The sequence below is a fragment of the Neofelis nebulosa genome, chromosome 9 (genome assembly GCF_028018385.1).
Source record: "Neofelis nebulosa isolate mNeoNeb1 chromosome 9, mNeoNeb1.pri, whole genome shotgun sequence".
NCBI lineage: Eukaryota > Metazoa > Chordata > Mammalia > Carnivora > Felidae > Neofelis > Neofelis nebulosa.
The window spans coordinates 38303320-38322494 of record NC_080790.1 but is presented as its reverse complement, the minus strand read 5'-3'; the positions used below and the strand labels follow the sequence as shown (position 1 = coordinate 38322494).

Genomic DNA, 19175 nt, shown 5'->3' with positions numbered 1-19175 from the left:
CCCCACAGTGAGAACCAGTTGTTCATATCCCTCCCTGCCTCAGGATCCTCAGTGCCCGATTCAATAGTTATCCATGGACAGGAAGTAAGCAAATCATCACCTGTACTCTTGGAAGTAGCCCTAGCTCCTCCAGTATCCTGTGCCTTCCACCAAGGTCCCCCAAGGCTCCCCAAGGACAGCAGTGAGAGAAGTCCATCATGGACTCTAGATCACTGCCCTAGATTAGTGGGGAGGGGAATCTACCTACCAGATGCTCCAGTACTCTGAGCTAGTAGATGCACATTAGGTCTTCCCCAAAGGAAAGCTTAGACACATGGCTTCTGAGCTCAAATTACCTTTGTCCAAGAGATGCTTTTTACCCTGGATCCAAAGTAAAGGTTCTAGCTGCATCCAAGGGCTCTGGAAAGCTGTCTAGGACTCCCCAGAAGCAAGAGAAGATCAAAGATCAGCAGGTTTCATGACTTCAGACTACACCTGTAATCTGTTATTATGGACTACGGCTTCTTCCAGACTTAGGTGCTCTGACTGAATCCAACAGGTGCCAAGCTTTTTATACACACAGGGAAGGAAGGAGGTTCTACCTCACTTGGGTTGGGACTGCCTGACGCTGAATATTTTCTGGTTCCTGGTGCAGAGATTCAGTGAGTCTTTATGTAAATGTCAACCAAGTATGACTGTGACTTGCCCATTCACCCTGAAAAAGTAGGGCATGCTAAGTAAGCTCTTAAGAGCAACAACCAGGAAATATAGTCATCAACACTGAGTTTGAGGGAAGAAACATTATGGGACTGCCCCAGGGCTGATGACTGGATTCTTTTGCCCCAAAATGACACACTGGAATGTTATTCCTAGGAGTGGAAGCCCCCAGTAGGTTCAAGGTAGGAAGTAGACTAAGGAAGGAATGGGTCCCCTAAGACCTGTGTAGCTTGCAACCACTCCTGGTTCACAATCACCATATTCTCTACCAATCTCAGACCAGGTAAAAACACCCCAGTGTATGCTTCTCTAGCTTTTCAGAGCCTGTATGCATGCTGCTTCTCCACTCAAGGGAGCCTCCCCTGGGCAAGGCCAGCTCCTGGGCACCCTGCCCATCATGGACTATAGGTCACTGACCTAGATTAGTGGGGCAGGGAGTATGCCTCCCAGATGCTCCAGTGCTCTAATCTAGCAAACACACATTAGGAACACACATTAGGTTTTCCCTGAAGGAAAGCTTAGACAATGCTGTAGATACCCTGCCCCAATCCCTTCAGCCCAACTGAGTTCACCATCACTGTGGCAGTTTCTAGCACCTGTCTGCTTCACACCTCAAGGGTATTTATTTCAATAGCAACCTCAGCCAATGGGGGAAGGGACTGGTGGGTTAATACCTTAGCCTCCCCAGCTTCTGAAACAATGCTAGGGTTTCTCAGGGAGAAAACAGACTAAGACAGTAGTTTAGTATTCAAGAGCCAGAGACTCGTATTCAAAAGATGTATGTTCACAATTAGGCTTTGCAACTTTTGGACTTGTGTCCTTGGCACAATCCTTTCACATCTCTGATCCCAAGATGACTGTTATATGAATGCATTGTACCTTGTTGGATTATTGTGTTGGTTAAAGAAGAGTATGCAAAGTCCCCAGCACATGACACCTTCCTGTAGCAACTGGCCTATTGAGTCTCCTATGTCTGTCACTAGACCCCAGATCAGCCTATTTGCCTCTACCAGCCTTTTTGCTTTGACTACCAGTAGATCATCCTAGCTTTTGACATTTGTGCTACCTTATCAGCCTACCTAACACATAAAGACACTCTCAAGTTCACACTATATAGTCTTCCAAGGGATTCTCACTGCACAGTGGGATATAAAGGTCGTTATGATCTTGTCCTGAGTAGCTCCATAGCCATTCCCTCAAGAGTGTGGAATCATGAAGCATTCATACTCAAATGTGCAGTAGGTATGTCTGAGTCAAAACTAGGATTCAAAATCAATCTGCGGCTATGAAGAGGAGTTTCCCCAGGTATCCATTAGCATGAGTTGATTTCCATGCTCAAAGAAGAAAGTCCAGAGCCTATGACATCACCCCCATGTTCCTTATATAGGACTGGACCCACTTGGATATCTTGAAGAGAGGATCTCAATGTCCTGCCATAAGGTACAAAGAAGCAAACATTCAGGACACATTGATATGGATGTTGCATATACTAATGCAAATTCATTCAGGACCACAGCTAATAAGATGTGGAGCCTTTCAGATTCATTATTTCATCCTATAAATACATGGAGCTCCGTGTAGCCTAGGCACTTAGTCCACAGTGCCATTAGTTGAGGTGATGGGGGCTTTGGTGATACCAGATAATACAAGACCTCAACTTATGCTCCCTATGGAGAGCATCCAGGGGTTGTATCCTGAAAAGGGCCTCTTGTCAATAATAACTTGGCAACTATCCGTGAACAATAGTAAATTGAGTGATGGGAATTGTAGCCTAATATAAATTGAGGATAGAGCTTCTCTCAAGGAACCCGAGGGGACTATGTCTGACCATGACCTGACTAGTGAAGGATAGATATGGCATGGACCCATATCTATCCTTCACTAGTCAGGTCATGGTCTAACATAGTCCCCTCGGTTCCATAAATCTCTCCCAATTTATATAGCACAATTCCCATCACTCAATTTGACTATTGTTCACATATTGCCAAGTTATTAAATGAAAGAGTCCTTGTTCTATACATCCCTGATGTTCAGAGTATGATCTGTGGACCAGCAGCATTGGCATCATCTGGCAGCTTGTCAGAAATGCAGAATCTCAGGCTTTATCCCAGACATATAGAATCAGGATCTGAAATAAAGGAGCCTTAAAGCCACGATATGTTCTGTGCTGCTATAGCATGCACCCATGCCATACTCTAGTCACACCAGCACGAGAGAGAGAGATAGAGAGAGAGATCAGGACTCAGGGGCTGCCTAGGACTAGGCAAGCAAACCAGATCTAGATTCACCCAATCTCTGGAACCCATGAAGTAGATGGTCTTGGCACTGAACAAAGTGGGTGAAGGAAAGATATAAAGAAAAGAAGTAATTCCTGGAAGGCTGTGGCCATGAGGATTTTACCTTTGAGTACTCACAGTTTGATTGAGCCAGGAACTCTCAAACTGCATTTGGTTTAATGTAGGCCAAATGCTTTCCACCAGAAACAAAAAGAGAAAACCCATCTAGAGGAGGGCAGAGCCACTTAAATAATTTTACAAAGGCAACAAGCCACAAAGAGTTGAAGATCACCAGGCATATAAGTAAACAAGATCACAAGAACAAGAACCAAAAAAATAGACAAAGCAAGATAGTAGAAACATACACAGACATCTGGTTTTATAATTATTATACACAGAGCTTAAAACAACTATCCTAACCATATTTAAGAAGCAAATGACAAACATGGATGTTTTCCTAGAATAGCAAACTATGAAAAGTGGCAGATTTGGAAGCATTAAACAGCATCTCTAGAACAATATAAAACAACAAATAAAATTAAAATAAACCAAAATTTGTATTTGGCAACAGACAACACACAGCAGAGGAGAGAATTAGAGAGTAAAGCAAGCTGAGGGTATAGGAATTTCTAGCACTCTTTGCCTCCCAGAAACATCAATTTGAACAATTATCCATACACAAAAATACCTTCACAAGAGTTAAGAATTTCAGGTGAGGGATGACAGCATCTGGGTGGAACACAGAAATAAGAAAAGATACATTGAAAAAAGGGTAGGAAATATAATTTCATATTACTCCCATCACCCATCCCCCAAGCCAGAGTATCCCAGCATAGAGAGAGACATCCAGTTCACAGGAGAAGAGTGAAGTAAGGAACTGACTTCACAGCAGACTCCACCACCAGCCCACACCAGCACCAGACTGACTTCTGTGGCCTGAGGCTCTTGGCCTACTCTGGCACCAGGCCAGTTACCATGCCCCAGATTTCTGGTGGGCTCCAACAAACCCAGGCTACCAGTCCACTCCAGCACTGGGAAGACCCCCCACAAACCCAGGCTCCAGGCAACTTCCTGCAAATCCAGACTCCTGGCCCTCTCTAGTATCAGGCTCACTCTCATGGACCCAGGCTACCAGCCTGCCCCAGCACCCAGGCCAGCCTTCACAGACCTAGACCCCAAATAAGTTCCCATGGAAGGAGGGTCCTGGCCTGCCCCCGTGCCATGCTGCTACCATTGGCCAAGGTCCAGGCAGTCTCCTGTGGGTCCAGGCCACCTGTTCACCCTAGCACCAGGCCAGCCCCATTGCCTCAGGCTTTAGACAGGCTCCCCCCCATAAACCTACGCTCCACATGGGCTCCCATGGATGCAGGCTCCCAGCCCACCCCGGCACCAGGTTGGATCCTAGAGCTCCAGTCTCCAGACATTTCCCTGGGCCCTAGCCTCCAAGCCAGCCCCCGTGGATTCGAGTGGTCCTTCATGGCCCCTGCAGCTACAGGCTACAGGCTGACTCCCATGGCCCCAGGCTCAGGCTTGCCCAACTGCTAGGGTGGCCTCCATGTCTCAGCTTCCAGGCCAGCTCCTGTGGACCCAGACACCAGGCCCATCCACATAGACCTGGGTCCCAGGCCCACCACCACAGACAGGCACTGGGCCTGTCCCAGTGAACCCAGACACCAGACGGGCCCCTATGGACCCAAGCACCAGGTCTGCCCACCTGCTGATCCAGGCACCAGACCTGCCTGTCTGAGAACTTCAGAACAAGCCCATGCAGAATCTTTGGACAAGCTGCCTGGTATAGGGCTTTCCCTTCCAAAGCCAGCCTGCCAAGACTGAAAGAAGTGCCTACTTCCTTAAATGCACAGACACCAATAAAGGCCACAAGGATCACAAATAATCAAGGAAACATGATATCGCCAAGGAAAGTTAATATAGTTCCAATGACTGACCCTAAAGAAATGGAGAAAAATGGTCTGACAAAGAACTCTGAATAACCCTCTTAAAGAAATTCAGTGAACTGCAAGAACACACAAGTAGACAACAAAACAAAATACAAAATGTCCCAAAAAAACGAAACAAAAAAACAATGTCCCAAAAGGACAATACATATAGATTCTTGGGCAGTGGTCAATGCCCGCTCACTGATCAGAAGACTAAAAGATAAGGAGATATGGAGTAAAGACATGTGGATGGACATATGGGAATGCGCACAAAATGCGAAGATGTTTGTATTTTTTGTTAATGTCCACCAGAAGGCATCAACCACAGAAGAGTCACTGGCTACCCAAGCAAATAAAATCACTCTGCTAGTTGACCTTAGCCAGGCTTTGTCTTCAGCTGCCCTGTGGGCATGTGAACAGTGGGAGTGCATTCTATTCCCTAAGGTCATTAGTAAAATATTGATTCTTCAGCCCTGCTCTAAACCTACTAAGTAGGAATTATGCAGGGAATAGGTTTTAATTTACTGGGTCCAGAGTGAGCCCAAACACCTGAGCTTGTAGTTCAGACCCCAGATGATTCTGATATTACTTCAAGTTTGAGAAATATAGATACACAATATATTTCAGCACTTACACCATTACATAACAATGTTTAGGTGGCCAGGAATGTTCCACCCTGGGTGGGTCATCTGCTGACACCCTGCTAGACAGCCCCAATGATGGGAACAAGGGGGATCATACTTTATTCTGCTGTCTTGCTTTGGGTAATTGTTGCTAATTTCTCAAACAGTGCTTCCTAACACCCCAACACCAGGAGATGGAAATTGAAATCAAGAGGATCACATTCCCAAACCTACTACTAATGGTCACTGCAAGTCACTTCCACCCCATGTACCTCCCCCCGCATTCCTTACCCCTAAAAAGAAAAGGCTGAAGGAAAATGATATCATTCAGAGAAGTTATCCAAATTCTGAAAAAGGCGAAAGGATTATTGTGTGCCTTTCCAATGTCATACCAGAGCATTGTCTGACAGGACCACCCAAAGTTTATCTAACTCTCTATAAATATATTTTGTTTGACTTACTACTTCTATTAACTTTAGCAAATAGATAAAGAGCACATGATTTTTGTATAGTAGGGATGCAAATGCCATCTGTCTGGTAAAAAAGATAATGTCTCAGGCACCTGGGTGGCTCAGTCAGTTGAGCATCCGATTTTGGTTCAGGTCATGATCTCTCAGTTCGCGGGTTCAAACCCTGCAGCAGGCTCTGTGCTGAGAGCTCAGAGCCTGGAGCCTGCTTCAGATTCTGTGTCTCCCTCTCTCTCTCTGCTCTTCTCCCACTTGTGCTCACTCTCTCTCTCTCATAATTAAATAAAAACTTTTTAAAAAAAAAAAAAAAAGATAATGTCTAAAGTTGGTAATTCAAGAAATAGGAGTAAAACATATACCTAGACACATGGAGGAAAAAGAGCTGAAAAAGACTTAGCAGTTGCCTCATGGAAATATGATTGGGGCAGGATATTGTTTTCAATCATAGACATGTATTGCTTTGGTAAGAATCTTCTTTTAAACAACTCTTTAAAGGCTGAGAAATAAAAAGCAATGTTTTATTGACATGAGGATTATTAATTACAGCCACTGTTCTCAGTGTCCCGGAGACAGCATCTTTAGTCCCTGTGCCCAGTCGTTTGTGAATTCAGGGAGAGTATCTTCAAGTCCAGCTTCAGGAAGTGGTCTTTGCCCTTCAGCCATCCTGGTGCCGGAAGATACAAGCCCCAAAGCAGCTCAGCAGAAAAACATCCCACTCAACTGTTTTCACTGCAATTGTGATTTTGGTGGCAAGGTTCTAAATTCCTTCCTAGAATCCAAAATCCCCCTCTCTCAGTGTAATCTCTTAGATTACACCTTCTCATGAGCTTCCCCGTGTAATCTGAAACCAGTCCTCATATGGGTAGGTCAGGATTGAGACCAAAGAAAGAAATAATTCACCCCAGATCTGTAGGTGGCAAGTTTAATAAGCAAGGGAATTTATATATGATGCTTGTTTTGGGGCAGCTGTAAGATGAGTACATTTCCATACCCACCCACTAGAATATTAAAAATTTATATAGAAGCTTTAACTGGGTTCAGCCACAGGTACCGTCCAGATGTCTCAACATCACATCACTACACTGCTTCAAGGCTATGTCCTTGGGGCAGCTTCTGGGAGCCAGGAAAGCACCCAGAGCACACATTGCAAGGACAGGAGAGGGGGTGAGGAGCCTCCAGCTGCCAGGGTCCAGCTCATGGGTCAGCTGGTGGTCACATCCTCTCAATGACCTCCCCCAACACAGGGCATCAAGCCCTTCATACCAAAGATGCAAAAGAACCGAATCCTTCAGTGAGTGTTGGCCTGGAGCTCACGGAACCCACCTGAATGCAAGAGCATTGGATATTCAGATGTGTGAAAAACAGGTGTTCACCTGAAAATGAGGACGTTGCTACTCATAGGGTCCTTTCTATGATTTCATATGCTGTGGTCTTTCACAAACGTGATGGATAAGCGGAGGGTCTCTGGAGGTCTGCTCTCCAGGCTCCACAAGCTAGAGATTACTATGTTTTCATTTTGATTACACTCTAAATATGTTATCAGAACCTCTTCTGTACCATCAGGATAACCAGTTACATGACACCAGAACTCATATTTGAGCTTTTGTGTGAGCTCAAACCTGTGCGAAGTGACAATCCAAAGTGTCACATCACCTGCATGCAGTTTTCGCGGTAAAGAGATGGGACAATGGAATCACCACACAGCCTGTAGGAGGATGGAGGTGCTGTAACACTCAGACCATAATCACGTCACAAGCAAATGTGTTATTGGATCCCAATTGGCAGATGTAACAACTGACAGTGAAACAATGTAAATGGTCAGATATAAGAAGCTATCACCATTTATGAGCAGTGAGTATAGTAGTAAATATTCATAACCAATTCTCCTATTTAATATCCCAGAACTAATTACCTCAGTGCCCATTTTAATGCTGTTTTTTAATAAAACTGCAATGCTAAAACTATATTTAATTGAGGAAGAAAACGTCAAAGATCAAGAGATGTTGCATTAAATCGGGGCTTACTGATTGCTTACTGGCCTGCTTAGTAGAGTATGTGGTCTGATTGTCCAAAAGTAGGAAGAAAAAAAAAAAAAAAGTAAGTGACTGGCGCTATTTTGGAAATTGTATTTAAGCAAACAGAACTTTCTATGTCTGTAGTATCAGAGTCAAAATAAGAAATCTGTTATATACAGACCAGATGTAGCTACATCTTTCTACAATTATACCCACAGTGATTTAATTTCATCAGAATACATCATCTGAAGCATGACCGGTGGGAAAGCTAGGCTCTCTGTTCCAAGAAAAGGCACCTTTGAGGAAGTTTTGGGGTGATGGTGGGGTTCGTGGGGTTTGGAGCTGACGGCCAAGAAAGAATTCTTGAAGACGTCTTTGGTGCAAAAAGGTGATATTAAAGCAGGCGGACAGGACCTGTGGGCAGGAAGAGCTGCACTGTGGTTGTGAACAATGACTGGTTATACACTATGGCACGGGGCGGGGGGGGGGGGGGGGGGGGGGGCAGGTAAAGACAAAAGGAAGGCCTCCAGAGGGACTTTGATATGCTAAAGAGGACTCCTAAGATACCTGAGGCCTTGCTATTATCAAGCTAAGGTTGGTTTTCCTCTAGTAAGGCATTAACATTAGGACGGTAGGGGGTTCCTGGAGAAACTTGGTACTCTGTATTTGCCTCAAGCATTTGTCAATGGGCCGCAGGTTATACGGGTTATACGGGCCGCAGGCACTTAATTTTACCTGCCATTTCCTTCTTGCCTTTGTTCCCTATATCACTATGGAAGGGTGATGTTGGGGCTCCAGCAAACTGATTCTACAGGTTTCTGGAGATTAGGCTATTTGATAAGATTGACTTTTTCTTGAAATTTACTAAGATATTTGTGAACTGAGGGAGACTCTGGTCCTGCATGACTGTGATCTCTATCAGTTAGCTACTTGTTTATTTCCTCTCCTTTGTCCCTGGGCAGCCAGCAGTGCCTGAGGAATATCCCACATATGCCACCTGGGGGAGTGGGGGCGGTGTGCTAGCTTGTAGTTTGCCCTGCCTTAGGCTCTGTCATCACCTTTACTGCTATTTTTAAAGAGATCTTGTGGATGCCTAAAAGGAAAAGTCTAGAAGAGGCAAAGAAATCAAGGCTGTGAGACTGTACAGAAAGTAGTCATATAGTAGTGTTCTTTTACATGCATTATCTCCACCCTGGACTTTCACCACTGATAGGGGTCCTTCTTTCCCCAGTGAAACCCCAGTGAGCTATCCTCATTCAATTACTCTCGCTAATTTCAGTTTACTACGTTTTCTACTTCATTTTACAGCTTAGTTTTAGCTTTTCTGTTATGTAAACACATGAAGTTTATATTTGGCTTTATGTTTACATATTAGAATTAGGAAAAAAATAGTTTAACTATTGTTAAGAATTATTTACCTTTAAACGTTCCTTAACCCTTAAAAGGATACATTATACAACGTGAAATATACTGGCAACATACAAAGCATATGGAAAATGTAATCTAAATAGGAAAGAAAACAAAACGAATCAGTTCCACACTAGTCACCAGATCATGAGCTCTGACGCTTCTCTGTATCCACCCACAGAGAAGGCACTGTCTTGGGGTCCAGACACCCTCGTACAGATGGCTGTGGGATGGACAACTTCAGCTTGAGAGGAGAACTTTACGTGACCCCTCGCCCCGTGTCTGAGCTCACATTCTATGCCTCGGCTGCCCTGAAGTCATTCACAAAGTGTGATGATAACAAGGTCCTGCCCACCTCTCAGCACTGACGTGAAATGACACGGAGAGAATATAAATGAAAGCATGCTGGGAACTAGGAAATTTAACAAAGACCTCTGACCAAGCTGCCCCCTCCAGGCTGAGGTCAAGCATTGATACTTAAATTGAAGTTAACATTGTTCTTTCCCCCCAGGTCTGAAGTGAGGAAGAGGGGATGGCGGATCTCAGAGGAGGCGATGAACCAGCCAGGGAAGGCCACGGACTCGAAGGTGGAGGTCCTGCCATCTTTTGAGTGGTAGAAGAGGAAGGGCTCCACGGGCGCGACTTCGTTGTACAGATCCAGTATCTCCTCCTCCTGAAACGTGACAGAGAACGCCCAGCAGGAGAAGCAGAGGCTGTTAGCGGTTCAGAGTTACTTGTGCACAATCAATAAATGTTCCAAAGTTAGAGAAAGCCTTATCCCTCTATTAAACCACATTTCAAAGGAGCCGCAGAGTGAGCATGGAATCTCACCTTCTCGGCCCCTTTCCTCAAATCCAGAGATGGAGTAGGAATGGCACAAAGAAAGGTTAATGAACAAGTGGGCACACTCCAACGATGCATTGGAACTCATCTCACACAAGAGGCTGATGGGGGGAAAAGAAGGAGCTGCAGATCTGCAGCAATAAACCAAGGACCTCCCCTACCAAAGCCGCAACAGTTGAGGGCTGTCACCTCGCAAAACTAGTCTTCTAACAAAAGTTCCAGTATTAGCCTCTGACCAGCTGCCAACACTTGAGGAATGTCAGTGCCACAAAAAAGACACAAGAGGGTCTAACAAACCAAAGGATTTGTGTTAAACACACAAACAAACCAAGTAAATAGAGCAATCCGAAAATGCTTTCTATATCATATGTAGAAGTACATTTTGTGTATTTACATACTGTGCATTGAAGTAAAATAAGTATTTTTAACAAAATTATGCACACACAAGATCTCCAGAGAGACACTACACAGGGATGGTCCATAATGTGTCCACATTTGGACCTCCTCCCTATCTCATTAGCATCTGAACTTAGAATATCCATCAATCATATAATTATTGCTAGACTTGTTCATCACTGTATATCCCAACACACAGAAATTCAATAGAGATGTGTTGGCTTTTTAATAAATAAAAAGACACTTGCTCATTTCAAACTCTGACACCACCTCCTCCATCCTCCTTTTCAACCTCCCGCCTGGGAAGGACTGGGAGGCAAGTCTCCAGCTGCCCTCCCCAGCTTACTGCTGTTCCTCTTCCGGCCATTCATGTTTGCGTTCTCTCCGTCATTTCCATTAGCACATTTGCTGCCATTCTACCTCTTAAATAATGATCTCGTTTGCCCACCACCTTTCCCAACTCCCCTTATGCAGAAAACTCTCTGTAACAGTTGTCTATATAGGCTGTCTCTAGTTTCTCTCCTCCTGTCCCACTCTTAAACCCCTCGGTCTGGGCGTTCACCTCCAGCACTGCAGCAACACTGCTGGCACCAGGGTCCCTAAGGACCCACATGTGGCAGAATGAAACGGTCAATTCTCAATCCATCGAAAACCACAGTAGACAAAATCGCAGTAGAAGGGTGGCTTAGCAGACAGGACATAGGTGAAAACGTAATTCTCAGTCCTCTTTCATCACACCCAGCATTCACTCTGTCAGCAAGTCCTCTTGCCTCAATTTAAATAAAATATTTTCAGAGTCTGACTGGCTTCTGCCTGCCTCCACTGCTACCCACTTGCGTCCATCAAATCTCCCCTAGATCACCTCGAAGTCCCCCCACAGGACTTTTACCCTGCCCCCCCCCCCACTCCCCAGTCTGCTTTCAACTGGCAGCCAAAATAATTCTTTTCAAACCTATGTTCATGCATGGGACTCTTCTACTCAAAACATTCTAATAATGCCCCATCTTACTCAGATGGAAAGGCAAAGTCCTTACAAATGCCGGCAAGGCCCTTTGTGTCCTGCCTTTTTATCTCTCTGAACTCCTCCCCACTTAGTTCACTCCTGTCACACTGTTCTCTCCGCTAATTCTTGAACTTGCTCCCACTCACACCTGTTGGCTAACTCTCTTCTTGCCTTCTACTGTCTGCTAAGATCTGATGATGCCGACTGCACTATTTTCTATGGCAGCCCAACTCCACCTGGGTTGGCACGGCCAGTCTCTTTAGCCTGCTCTAACTGTGCTTTCCCACGGGACATAACACCCTTAAAGACACCACAGGCTTACCTATTACACTTACTGTCTACCACTTCTCTCCTCCCGCTAGAATCTACACCCTCTGAGGGCAGGGCTCTGTGCCATTCTGGGCACCAATGTTTCTCAAATGGCCACAACGGTGCTGTGCCACTAAAAACCTACACATTTACTCAGCTAATTGGACTGGATGAAATGAAATTGAGTTGAACTAAACTGAAGTTTAAGGAACAAGAGGAAAGATTGAAATCTCAGAAAACTGAACAGGAGAATAAGTAAGCAGACAGGATAAACTTAAAATGTAATCGTGACCTGGAAGTTAAACCAAGATATTCTCCCAGGGTGCAACAAGAAAAAAACAAAACAGTGAAAGGATAGAAAGTATGGAAAATAAGATGAGATACTGAAGAGAGATCTAGATGTTCCAATGACTAAGGAATAGGCATTCCAAAAGGAAGGAAAGAGAAGCCAGAATGAAGGAGAGAATATACTTGAAACAATGGTAGACAATATCTTAAAATACAAGAAAGACAAAGATCCTCAACTAGTGATGTTCAGGATAACGCAACTGCATGCAGATAACTCAAAAATATCTAGGAATAAATATGTTTAAGAACGGAGAATATTTCTTTTTTTACTTCTAAAACTAGATTATCTACCAAATAAATATCTCATAAAAGAAACTGGCCTTTTGGGGCACCTGGGTGGCTCAGTTGGTTGAGTGGTCTCACTCTTGATTTTGGCTTAGGTCATGATCTCATGGCTCATGAGGTGGAGAGCCCCATGTCAGGCTCCTCACTGCAGCACGGAGCATGCTTGGGATTTTCTCTCCCTCTCTCTCTCTGCCCTTCCCTGCTCTCTCTGAAAGAAAGAAAGAAAGAAAGAAAGAAAGAAAGAAAGAAAGAAAGAAAGAAAGAAAGAAAGAAAGAAAGAAAAAGGAAGGAAGGAAGGAAGGAAGGAAGGAAGGAAGGAAGGAAGGAAGGAAGGAAGGAAGGAAGGAAGGAAGGGAGGGAAGGAGGGAGAAAGGGAGGAAGGAAGGGAGAAAAGAAGGAGGGAAGGGAGGAAGGAAGAAAGAAACTGGTATTTTTAATAACATTATTTTTCTTACTCACCTTCAGTTGCAATGTGGGCTGCCCTCCTATGTCCTCACAAGACAGACACATTTCTGGATTCTCTATTCCCATATAAATGGGAATCCCTCTGCCTTGCTCAAGATACTCTGGATACTTGCATGGGACAACAGTGACAGTGACTAAGAAGGACAAAAGGGAAGATAGTGTCAGTTTCCTCTTGAAATCAGGACGAGGCCAGCATCACCCAGGTGGGGCAGGAAGAAACCTTGAGTGCAATCCCTGCTACCCCAGGCCCACCAAAACGCCAACCACCACATTTGTTCATTCATTCATCCACTCACACCATGCACCAGTCACTGCCCTAGGAAATGGAGCAAACACGAAGAGCTAAACAGATGGCAGCCCCTGCTGGACCACCTGGAGGTGGGAAACTCCAACCCCAAGCAGCCCCTCTGCTCCTTGAAGACCTCCGTCCATTAGCAAGTTTGGCCTCATGTGATGTTGAAACCTGCCTTCCCATGGTACCCACTCATTGAGTCCTTTTAGGACACCCAGAAGTCAGGCAGAATAAGATACTCCTCTTCCATGTGACAGGCCATCAGGTCACTGAAAGCAGCTCTCCGGCTCCCCAGGACACCCCTTCCCAGGCAGGTGGGGGAGCCCCCTCCAGGTGGGCCCTTTTGTAAAGCTGCCTTTGAACACAAGGCCAGTGCCAGCATCCCATGTGTGCTAACATGACGCCTCCCTTGCCTCCAAGGCAGCAGCCACAGGATGACCACTCACCTGGAGTCACACTGTCAGTCCGTGGAACTGTCACAATGGTCTGATCCTGCAGGATCCACACCTGCTGATTCAAGTCAGAGACCTCCCCGGTCTGAGGTTTATTCACTACGGTTCAAATAGAAAAGAATAATGAGGAAACATTCTAATTAGGCCACTTTACTAGATGCTAGGCCCTTCGGGAAGGAAGGCTCAGGGTTTACACACCAAAACTGGCAGCGATCTCGTGACCCTCAGCCCAGCCCTTCTTTCCAGGAAAGCTACAGGTGGTGGTGAGGAGGGCCAGGGCTGAAACTGGTCTAAGAGGATAACCTGTCCCACAGTACAGTCAAGGCCCAGGTACTCCTTCTGATGCCTACTCTGTGCTTGGCTCGGTGCTGGGTCTGGAGCTAGAGCAGAGAATAAGCACCACGTCCCACCCCGTGGAAGCCCACCATCCAGTGGAAGATGGACAGCACCGGGTGGGAAGGGCCATGCACAAAGAGGGGCAGAGAATGCTGGGGCATCCAGAAGAGACAGGTGTGGGCACAGGCGTGGGTACAGAGCCCCATCTCAACATCACCTGCTGTATAGGGTTCTCCACAGAAAGGGACTCCTCGAATGCATGTCATAATGGGATTGTCTCCACACCTGCGGGGACAGCAATAGGAGACAGAAGGGTCAGGAGACATTCCTAAGACCTTTCCAGGACACTAGTTACTGAGGTCCCCATTCTGGATAGGGAGCTGGCCTGGAAGCCTGGCCTGACACAAAGCCCTAGTCAGAAAATCTGAGCCACCTCCTGAGACAAAACTTCAAGGTGGTGTCAGGGAGGGGGACATGGCGCAGAGTTTACTCCACCCAAAGATCCAGCCAGTGACAGAATCTCTCCCTAAAAGTCCTGAGCCAGGCGTGACTTTTGACCTTAAAAAGCCACCCCCACCTGATGCCCGCATCCCTCCTCCTTCCTCCCATCGGCAACTGCTTCTGCCTGGGAGCAGGGGGGGCGGCCCCAGGCCAGGGCATCTCTGCCAAGATCCTAGTAACTCCCGGAAACCACTGACCCCGCGCTGGACTGAGTCCGGCATGGCCGCATCTCTTCCCCGAGCCCTAAAGCACAAAGAAGAGCTGGAGGACTTGCCAGCTATCAGCGGGCAAGGAAGGACTTTATCGAAAGTGCAGGGGACTGAATCACAGCTCCAATAGCTCCCAAGAGCAGTGACCGAGGCTGTCATTTATTTGGGAAGTACGGGGAGGTCCCACCTGGCTGGGTGGGGTGTGGCAATCATATGCCAGAAGATCCTGTGAGACTCAGATGAAGAAATCACAGCATCAGCATGAGTGTGACCAGCCTGAGCTCCTTGAGAAGGAGGCACCGAGCCACACCTACGGGGAAATAGAGTTGATGACAGACCCCAGGCTGCTCAGCAAGGGGAGACTGCGGGACTTCCCCGGAGCTCAATTCTCCTGCCTTGTCACTTGGGCTACACCTGGAATGTCAGGCCCTCCACAAGGGAAGTCCATCTGCTGGGGCAATCAAGCTTGCCCTTTACAGTTCCACTAAGGGAGTCTTGTGATTGCAAAATTAGCTGTGTGCTTTAGGCAGGGTTCCCACATGGCATTCCCACTCATCCAACCATGCCTGAAACACCTCAGGCCACCCCTGAAAGAAAGGTTAAGCTGAAAGCCTACTATACTCTTTCAGCCCCTCAGAGATGCACCTCATCCCCTTGGGAAGCCATAGGTACTGAGTGGTGCACCCATAACTGATGCAAACTTGGTCTCTGGTGCCCCTAAAATGCAGTGGACTCAGAACTGCCTAAGGACTAAAATGGTTGGCACTGATTTCTCTAACAACAGAGCCCCAGAACCCAACTTCTCTCCCACCCTCTCTGTTCTAGTAATGCAGGACATTTGTAGGTTCTCAACTAATGGTAACGGTTACTATTACTATTTTTTTTGTATCATGTTTTTTTATGCCTCTACTCCCACCTCCACACCCCATCTACTGAGATCAAGCCTGAAAACCTTCTGAGGCACAAGTTAACTTGACTGAGGTGAATTTCAAAAGACAGATTGGAATCAACTTCATATTTAACCACCTAGCTACAGGGAGGTTGGGGGAAGGGCTAAAATAGAACCTTCTAGGCAAGCACTTCCATGAGCCCCTTTTCCCAACCCTGAAAGGAATCTTCTTGCTCAACCTCTCATACTTTTCACCCCCATCTCCCTGTTGGCCTTGGATGAACATGGTCCTTTCCTGTGGAGACATCAATCCCATCATTTTTGGCTTCCAGTTTATCTGTCACCCCAGGAGACAGTGTGAAAATGAATTCAGGCACACTGGTGTTCAAAGCCAGGCTCAGCCAGGGTCACCTCTCTTGGGTCCCCTCTGTCCAACTGAAGAGCCTCTCCATTACGCATCAGTCAACATACCTTTCTTGGGAGGCTCACCATAAAATGGCATCTAAATAGTCCTACCATCTGGCCTCCAAATTCTTTAGGCTTCTGTTTCAATCAGGATCTAGTGTGGAAAGCAGAACCCACACCAGGAATTTCAAAGGGAATTGGTTAGAAAACATGTCAGAAGGCTAAAGAGTAACAAGGAGGTACTAAGGGATCCCAGATAGTTAATTGCAGGAAAGAAACCAGAGAGAACAAAAAAGCCTAGGAGCTCAAAGGAAGGAACTTGTAGGACGGATGCCCAGACCTCAGGAGGAGACCTTCTGCCAAACTGATGCTCAGACCTCTGAAAAGAGAGTATAACCGGTTGGGTGCATGAACCACAAATGTGGAGAGGAGGCATGAGCCCAAGAGATGCTCAGAGGTCCCAAGTGACACAACCCAGAAAGCTATATTTTCAGTGATTCAAAAGCCATTGGATCTAGCTTGAATTTTCCATGCCCAGAAGAAGGGTGTAAAAATCTGTGTTTTATGATGACATGTGTCCTCTTTATTCCACTTGATCCTGACCTTTCCCTCACTTCCCAATATTCAGAGAATCCAGTACTTTCCAGAGTTCCCAGCAATCAGTATCCATTCTGAAGTTCCCCATTTAAACTTTAGTGTGAATGAGTATAAGAGAAATTAGAATAGGAGTGATGGTGATAATAGGGAAGAACTGAACCACTGGGGTACATAATTGAGGAGCAGACAGCCCATCTACTGAAGAAATGGACCAGAACTTTTGTCTTAGAGGGATGGATAATAAAATTACATGTTACTCTAGCTGTATTTGAGAGGACTATCAATATTTATGCTGGTTATAAAAAGTAAAGACTGTGATTCTGCTATGTAAACATAACCCAGCTTGCCAGGTTCTTTCTATTAATGTTTTGTTGTCACTTACAACAATGAAATATGCACACCATTAAGCGTGGCTTGAATTGAATTCAAGTAAGTACTCGTAAAGCCAAAGATTCTAGACATGGAAATAATTTTATGAGCTCACTAAGTCCACATTCCAATTTTTAAGCTCTAAGATATTATCATCCACGCTTGTTTGCTAACAAGCCCCACTAGTTTGCTCACTTAACATGCCCATGATCTTTTTTGTATCTTAAATTTCACATATGGTAAAGTTATATGATATTTGTCTTTCTCTAATTTTGCTTAGCACAATATACTTTAGTTCTATCCACGTTGTTGCAAATGGCAATATTTCATTCTTTTTGATTGCTGAGTAATATCCCAGTGTGTGTGTGTGTGTGTGTGTGTGTATGTCTGTATGTATATGTATATATATACATATATATATACACACATACCACATCTTTGTTGTTAACTTTATTTTTTATTTTTTAAAATTTATATCCAAATTAGTTAGCATATAGTGAAGCAATGATTTCAGGAGTAGATTCCTTAGTGCCCCTTACCCATTTAGCCCATCCCCCCTCCCACAACCCCTCCAGCAACCCTCAGTTTGTTCTCCATATTTATGAGTCTCTTCTGATTTGTCCCCCTCCCTGTTTTTATATTATTTTTATTTCCCTTCCCTTATGTTCATCTGTTTTAAAGTCCTCATATGAGTGAAGTCATATGACATGTCTTTCTCTGACTGACTAATTTCACTTAGCATAATACCCTCTAGTTCCATCCACGTAGTTGCAAATGGCAAGATTTCATTCTTCTTGATTACTGAGTAAGACTCCATTGTATATATATATATACTACATCTTCTTTATCCATTCATCCATCGATGGACATTTGGGCTCTTTCCATACTTTGGCTATTGTCGATAGCGCTGCTATAAACATGGGGGTGCATGTGTCCCTGTGAAACAGCACACCTGTATCCCGTGGATAAATGCCTAGTAGTGCAATTTCTGGGTCATAGAGTAGTTCTATTTTTAGTTTTTTGAGGAACCTCCATACTGTTTTCCAGAGTGGCTGCACCAGCTTGCATTCCCGCCAACAATGCAAAAAAGATCCTCTTTCTCCGCATCCTCACCAACATCTGTTGTTGCCTGAGTTGTTAATGTTAGCCATTCTGACAGGTGTAAGGTGGTATCTCATTGTGGTTTTGATTTGTATTTCCCTGATGATGAGTGATGTTGAGCATTTTTTCATGTGTCAGTTGGCCATCTGGGTGCCTACTTTGGAGAAGTGTCTATTCATGTCTTTTGCCCATTTCTTCATTGGATTATTCGGTTTTTGGGTGTTGAGTTTGATAAGTTCTTTGTAGATTTTGGATACTAACCCTTTATCTGATATGTCATTTGCAAATATCTTCTCCCATTCTGTCGGTTGCCTTTTAGCTTTGCTGATTATTTCCTTCACTGTGCAGAAGCTTTTTATTTTGATGAGGTCCCAGTACTTCGTTTTTGCTTTTATTTCCCTTGCCTCCAGAGACGTGTTGACTAAGAAGTTGCTGCAGGCAAGATCAAAGAGGTTTTTGCCTGCTTTCTCCTTGAGGATTTTGATGGCTTCCTGTCTTACATTGAGGTCTTTCATCCATTTTGAGTTTATTTTTGTGTATGGTGTAAGAAAGTGGTCCAGGTTCATTCTTCTGCATGTCGCTGTCCAGTTTTCCCAGCACCACTTGCTGAAGAGACTGCCTTTATTCCATTGGATATTCTTTCCTGCTTTGTCAAAGATTAGTTGGCCATAGGTTTGTGGGTCCATTTCTGGGTTCTCTATTCTATTCCATTGATCTGAGTGTCTGTTCTTGTGCCAGTACCATACTGTCTTGATGATTACAGCTTTGTAGTATAGCTTGAAGTCTGGGATTGTGATGCCTCCTGCTTTGGTTTTCTTTTTCAAGATTGCTTTGGCTTTTCGGTGTCTTTTCTGGTTCCATACAAATTTTAGGATTATTTGTTCTAGCTCTGTGAAGAATGCTGGTGTTACTTGATAGGGATTGCATTGAATATGTAGATTGCTTTGGGTAGTA

At 45.0% G+C, this 19175-nt stretch overlaps 2 protein-coding genes across 18 annotated transcripts in view; both read right to left on the bottom strand.

Moving 5' to 3' along the window:
* Positions 1-13197, bottom strand: part of IL36B (interleukin 36 beta) — a 31975-nt gene extending 18778 nt beyond the window's left edge. For 2 of the 5 annotated variants that reach the window (XM_058683345.1, XM_058683341.1), the window contains exon 1: positions 336-2353. In XM_058683345.1, coding sequence (XP_058539328.1) covers positions 336-390 — 55 coding nt within the window. In that variant the 5' untranslated portion in view covers positions 391-2353. Of the gene's footprint in view, positions 1-335; positions 2354-13064 lie in introns of those variants that run through there. The other 3 variants (XM_058683344.1, XM_058683343.1, XM_058683342.1) reach the window with 3 other exon arrangements.
* LOC131484750 (interleukin-36 gamma-like) overlaps positions 8518-19175 on the bottom strand; it is a 174764-nt gene continuing 164106 nt past the window's right edge. For 9 of the 13 annotated variants that reach the window (XM_058683332.1, XM_058683333.1, XM_058683330.1 and 6 more), the window contains 3 exons: positions 13809-13913; positions 13065-13204; positions 8518-10094 (listed from right to left, as the gene is read on the bottom strand). In XM_058683332.1, the coding sequence (XP_058539315.1) occupies positions 9885-10094; positions 13065-13204; positions 13809-13913 (455 nt within the window). In that variant the 3' untranslated portion in view covers positions 8518-9884. Of the gene's footprint in view, positions 10095-13064; positions 13205-13808; positions 13914-14367; positions 14436-14848; positions 15659-19175 lie in introns of those variants that run through there. The other 4 variants (XM_058683336.1, XM_058683337.1, XM_058683335.1 and 1 more) reach the window with 3 other exon arrangements.